The sequence below is a fragment of the Hermetia illucens genome, chromosome 5 (assembly GCF_905115235.1).
Source record: "Hermetia illucens chromosome 5, iHerIll2.2.curated.20191125, whole genome shotgun sequence".
Lineage (NCBI taxonomy): Eukaryota > Metazoa > Arthropoda > Insecta > Diptera > Stratiomyidae > Hermetia > Hermetia illucens.
The window spans coordinates 47,726,329-47,732,328 of NC_051853.1; the positions used below are offsets into that span (position 1 = coordinate 47,726,329).

The 6,000-nt window shown below is 39.6% G+C and overlaps 1 protein-coding gene across 8 annotated transcripts in view; it reads left to right on the forward strand.

Moving 5' to 3' along the window:
* LOC119656791 (annexin B11) overlaps positions 1 to 6,000 on the forward strand; it is a 29,859-nt gene extending 23,859 nt beyond the window's left edge. For all 8 annotated transcript variants that reach the window (XM_038063391.1, XM_038063396.1, XM_038063394.1 and 5 more), the window contains 4 exons: positions 2,020 to 2,631; positions 2,734 to 2,943; positions 3,004 to 3,072; positions 5,545 to 6,000. In XM_038063391.1, coding sequence (XP_037919319.1) covers positions 2,020 to 2,631; positions 2,734 to 2,943; positions 3,004 to 3,072; positions 5,545 to 5,610 — 957 coding nt within the window. In that variant the 3' untranslated portion in view covers positions 5,611 to 6,000. The remainder of the gene's footprint in view (positions 1 to 2,019; positions 2,632 to 2,733; positions 2,944 to 3,003; positions 3,073 to 5,544) is intronic.

The window sequence follows — 6,000 nt, forward strand, 5'->3', positions numbered from 1 at the left end:
GAAATAATTAAGACTTGCCTTCTCTTTTCGCTACCAATATTTATTAACCTTGCAAATACCGCTATTTCAGGAACCACTTATTCCCTATCAGTATCAATACTGATGAAGGGAACAAGTGGTTTCTGAAATATCGGTATTTGCAAGGTTGATAAATACTACTAGCTCAATTTCAATGTTGTCACTTCTATCCATGCTTTCTAATAGAATCTAAATAAAATACAATTGATTTTTTCCTGAAACGGGATACATATCCAGTATTTAGATACTACTAACTCGTTAAAACCACCCAATCATGGTTCCAATTTAGCGACCGCGTCGTAATTAGTAGTTCATTTCCTTCGGTTATATACTTAAGGGGGTATTATAGTTTAGACGGCCGAATTTTAGGTGTATTTACAGGCGCAATAAAAAGCTGTAAAAATTTTTAGTATCGGTTATTTTATCAGCTTTTTGTTGACTTAAGTATGTAAAGTATTAATTGTTGAAAAAAAAACAACAAAAAACTTCCAAAATTGAAGAAGTAGACGCCGCCAAAGTAGGGACTCAAAAAAAGTCGCCCCACGGCTGAGATGACTCCAATCTTTTCGGTGATCTGAAACAACAAATTTTGCTGAATGCTTAAAGGGTAAGGATGCCATTTTCGTTTGACGAAAACGATTCAAGGAAAAAATTAATAATAGCAGTCATGTGAAAAAAAAGTAATTTATTTCCTGGTTTTTTTTAGTTTTCGAAATTTCTTAAAAGTAATAAAATAAGTACTTCGAAAAATCTCTTGTCAAATTAATTTTGAATATATTAACAAGCTCTATGCGAGATTCGAAATAAATTGGTTCAGTAGAATTTGGGTGTTCATGTCAGCCGTTTCAGAAAACATAGTTTCGAGAAGAACACGGTAAAAGATTTGGAGCACAGTTTCGCAGCAGCCACATTTGTAAAACTTGTATCTTGTTCCATGATATGGAGATTGCACCGAGCTTTTTTCTATTAGGAAGACAAGTACTAACTCTTTTATTTTTTCCATCCATTTAAGGGAGCCTTTGTTTCCTCAATCTGCCCAATAATTAGGCATAGTAAACCCTTGTGACCGTATTTCCCTAGGTAATCGATGCAGATCACACCTTGTGAATCCCAGAAAATGATGACCATCACCTTTCTGGCCGATAGAACAGTTTTCACTTTCTTCGAAAGACGTTCGCTGGATAAAGTCCACTGTTTCGACTATTCCTTAGTTTTTGGCGTGTACCAGTGAAGTTATGTTTCGTCGACGGTCACGAAACTATACAGAAGCTCCTTCGGATTGCGCTTAAATAGCGTCAAATACTGCTCTGAGGTAGTCTCACGAATGCACTTCTTGTCTGAAGTGAGCAAACGCGGCACCCATCGCGCGGATTGCTTTCTTATACCCAAATACCCATGCGGTCTTTTGAGATGCCTCCTGCCTTAGTTATCTCGAGCACCTTCTATCGGCGGTTTACCAATACAAGATCGTGGATTTTAGCCACGTTATCCTCCGTGGCAATCATTTTCTGGGCATCTGAGCGTGGCTCATAAGAAAGCGACGTGCGACCATTTTGAAACTCGTTAAACCAATTTTTTACGGTCGCCATCGCAGGAGTAGAGTCACCGTACACAGCATCCAAGCACTCTGCGCTCTACAGACACGCCTGCTTCCATCGGGCGGTGAGATTAAGTACTTATCGGATCGCTCTAGTAATATGAGTAGGGCAATGCTGGAAGGGGTAGCATTTGTCATCATTGGCATCAATCTTAAGGTTATCACGACCACATCGAATCGACTATCGGGTATAATCAACGTAAATACACTACGAGTTATACATATATATATGATAGATGGAATTATCGTGTTTTCAAATATACTTTTCATAACTGAAGCGCCAAACTTTCGGTTTCTCGACCTTTTTATATAATATTGGAACACGGAACTCAATTTTTTCTTTTAAGTTTATTCTTTCTGTTTTTTGTCAATCAAATATTTATTTTGGTTTATACCTTTCACAGGGAACACCAACAGTAGTGCCTGCAGCAAGCTTCGATCCCGTCAAAGATGCCAACGATCTTCGTAAAGCGATGAAAGGTTTCGGAACAGACGAGGATACCCTAATCAACATAATCTGTCGCCGAAGCAATGAGCAACGTCAAGAAATCCATCGTCAGTACAAAACGCACTTTGGGAAGGATCTAATCGAAGATGTCAAATCTGAGACGAGTGGGAATTTTGAGAAACTTTTGGTTGCCTTGTTGCGTCCTATTGTGGAGTTCTATGTAGCGGAGTTGAATGCAGCCATGGCAGGCATCGGAACTGATGAGGATGTACTTATTGAAATTCTATGCACGCTATCAAATGCAGAAATCCACACAATCAAAAATGCTTACTTAAGATCATATGGAGCTCATCTGGAGTCGGAATTAAAGTCTGAGACTTCGGGAAATTTCAAGAGATTGCTGGTATCTCTCTGCAATGGAAACCGTGACGAAAGTGGTAGAACCGACGTGACAGCTGCTCAACAAGATGCCAGGGAACTGCTCAAAGCTGGCGAATTGCGTGTTGGAACCGATGAGAGCACATTTAATATGATCCTTTGTCAAAGAAATTATCAGCAATTGAGATTGGTTAGTATCCTCCTTGCAATAGCTTCTTAAAGCGGACTTTCTAGATACAGCCTCGTCACGTATAATGCTCATTCATATATTCCTCTTACTTTCTTTCCATAGATCTTTGCTGAATATGAAAAGATGACTGGTCATACCCTAGAGCACGCTATCAGAAATGAATTTTCAGGCGACATCATGGATGGACTGATCGCCATATACAAATGTGTTACCAACAAGTCAGAATATTTCGCGTCCCGTCTTCATAAGAGTATGGCAGGTATCGGAACAAACGATAACCAATTGATCCGTGTTATTGTATCGAGATGTGAGGTATGTATGTGGAAATTATGGTCGTGGAATGTTATACTGAATTTACTAAATATTTTTCAGATTGACATGCATGACATCAAGGTTGCATTTGAAAGACTTTATGGAAAGAGTCTTAGAAGTTGGATTAAGGTATGTATATCGCCTATACTTGAATTTCTTCAAATTTATTTGTATTTCTCTACGTAATCTCCTCGAAATACACCTCCCCCAGCGATGCTTCTACTCCTTAACGAGTGCAAATAGTACGTGGCGTCTTCTACCACTGAGAAGCTTTCTCATTAGAAGGAAATCTTTGAAAATCTCTCTCATGACAATCGCTTAGGTGAGGCGGCGTATTTTCTTGGTAGATCGATTTTCTTCCAAATGCGGCCGTTTTCCCGCAATCGTGATCCTCAGTTTATGAAGCGATAACACATAGTATGATCATTGTAATGAGTCAAGTGCATTGCGATGACCAAACGACCATCCTGAATGGCCGGAGACTTCCTAGAGGGAAGAGCTATCCTAAATACCTACAAAAATGCCTAAATTGATTCCCTGCAAATTCTGAAGCTACATCGAAGTGTTCCGTGAACACGTCACACGTTTCACAATTACGGATATAGTCCTTGACCTGGGAAACCATTTTAGGCTAATAAAAACACCCGCTCAAAGTTTAACAACCCCTCGTTTTCAGAGCGTCGAAGACCATGATGACTTCCTCATTCCAGTAAAGTTAACGCTTCTTCTGAAGCATGTTTGTCAACGATGTAGTCAGCGAATCTTCATTTGACACAAATAGCTGATACCACCCACACATTCCATGAAATCGCCGTAGTTGTTTGACAATTTTCGGCCGCGGAAAATTTTTGATGGCGCACACCTTGTCGGGATCGGTGCAAATCGTCCCATTACCGATGATGTGCCCCAGATATCGAATCTCCAATGTCAGGCCAGCGCGTCTCATATGTTTAAGGTCGCAGATCCCTGCGGTAAGCAGCAAGTCATATAAATATATGAAAACTTGATGGCGGAAGTGGACAGGGATGACTTTGTCCATCAGTCGCTGCGTGGTTTGGGGTGCATTTCAGAACCCAGCATTGTCACGAAATGATAAAATGGTCGCCATGGAGCTGTGAAGGCAGTCTAATCCTTGGAGGCGTGATCCAGTGGAATATTCCAGAACGCATCTTTCAGATCTAGACTCGTAACAAATCTAGCCTGTAGGAGACGACTGAAAATCCCCTCGATAAGGAGTAAAGGATAAACGTCCTTCACGGTGACACTGTTGCACGTGCATCAAGGCAAAGCTACACTTTTCCAAGTTTCACCACAAAGGTAACTGGCAAAAACCAGGTGCTTCGCGATTCCTCGATTAATCCTAAACCCATCATCCAGTCTATCTTTTCGTAAAGAAGCTTTTCGGAGACGGAAGAGACAGAAAAGTATGTTTGTTCGATAGATTTATTATTCCCGACATCAATGACGTGTGTCGTTAGACTTGTACCTACGCCTAAGCACTCGAGTCTTGCTCGCTGGTGGGTCGTCAACTGGCTTTGGTTGACGTTCTCGGCATTTTCAATGAAACGTACAGAAGGTTCAAATAAGTCCTATGCGAGTCCAAGGTATAAATTTTGGGTTAACGCGGGATAAATAGGACTGTCGAGTGGCTAGTCCCGTCGGCTGTCCTGCGGTCGATGCATAATCTCTCCCACTTGTACCGATCGTCGTTAACAATTTTACGGGCGAAATCCGAGGCCAAAAAACTTACAATGGCTCCAGTATCAAACAGTCCCGAAACACGTTCACCCAGACTGGCATCCGCATACGGACGAATATCATTAACGGGCCAACTAGTGAGAACGATAGAGTAGTAGAGACACCGTTGCGCATTATTCGCCGCCAAAACTAACGTAAGCGAAGGGTTGAGCGCGTAGGCTTTCTCGTCGCCATCCGGCTAATTCAAAAATCCATTCTCTGACCGCATGTTATTGTCGCAATATCACTTTTGTCATTACATCCTGTAATGGTTTTCCCTTTTAATCTGTGTCTATAAAAAAGGATGCTACCTATGATAGTAAGTCCTTTTTAACGGACAGTCTATAACTGTGAAATTGCTACACAAATTCTGATTCAACTTCCAGGGCAGATACAATGTGAAATGAAACATTTCGAAAAGTCGTAATAGTTGAAGATAAATCTTCAAACAAGAGGACAAAACATTACTTGCATCACATTCCCCATCCATAAATCTTAACGCGCAAAATCAAACGAGAATTCTGATTGTATGAAATTTAGCCCATAAGAGCCATGAACCCTCTAAACCCTCTAAAGAAATAATTTACAATCAATCGCGGTTTTTCCTGGAGAAGAGCTGCTAACGACACTTTACACCAACTATTCTTCGCAGTAGAAGTATTCATACTGAAGCAAAGGACAACTGGTTCCCAAGATTCAGATCTTGCGGAATTAAGTACCTAATCCTAAAATGGAAAGTGGTCTTTACTTTCTCCAGTTATGGAGCAATAATTTTGAAATTTCATTCTCCTTTTATATGGTTTTATGAATGTATCTTTTCATCTATAATTGCATATCTAAACCAATATTTTTTTATACTTACAGGGTGACACTTCAGGACATTACAAGCATGCATTATATGCCCTGATCGGAGAACAGCGTTCCTCATAAACGCCTTAGCAGGTCATTGGCTGCAAAACTGTCAATTCCTCCAGACAATGCCTTGTTAGGAAGTTATCTAAGTTTGTTGATGCTTTCTTTGTACTATACCTTTAAGTGATTCATTTGTATTTTCTATCGCACATTTACTTTTGCATTAGCAATTTAGTGAGTATTTTATTATGGATTAATGTAAAACTATAAGAACTTCCTGTCAGAATAAGTTGATGCTTACATACAAATTTTATACAGAATATTGTAATCTGTTTTACCTCGAATATACAAAAACAAATACCAGAAAAGATTTCCGTATGACAACATATATTTTATAAACTTATATATTTAAAGTTATACGTGTCGAATATTCTCTAAATGTTAAAATATATATAAAACTAAACAGCA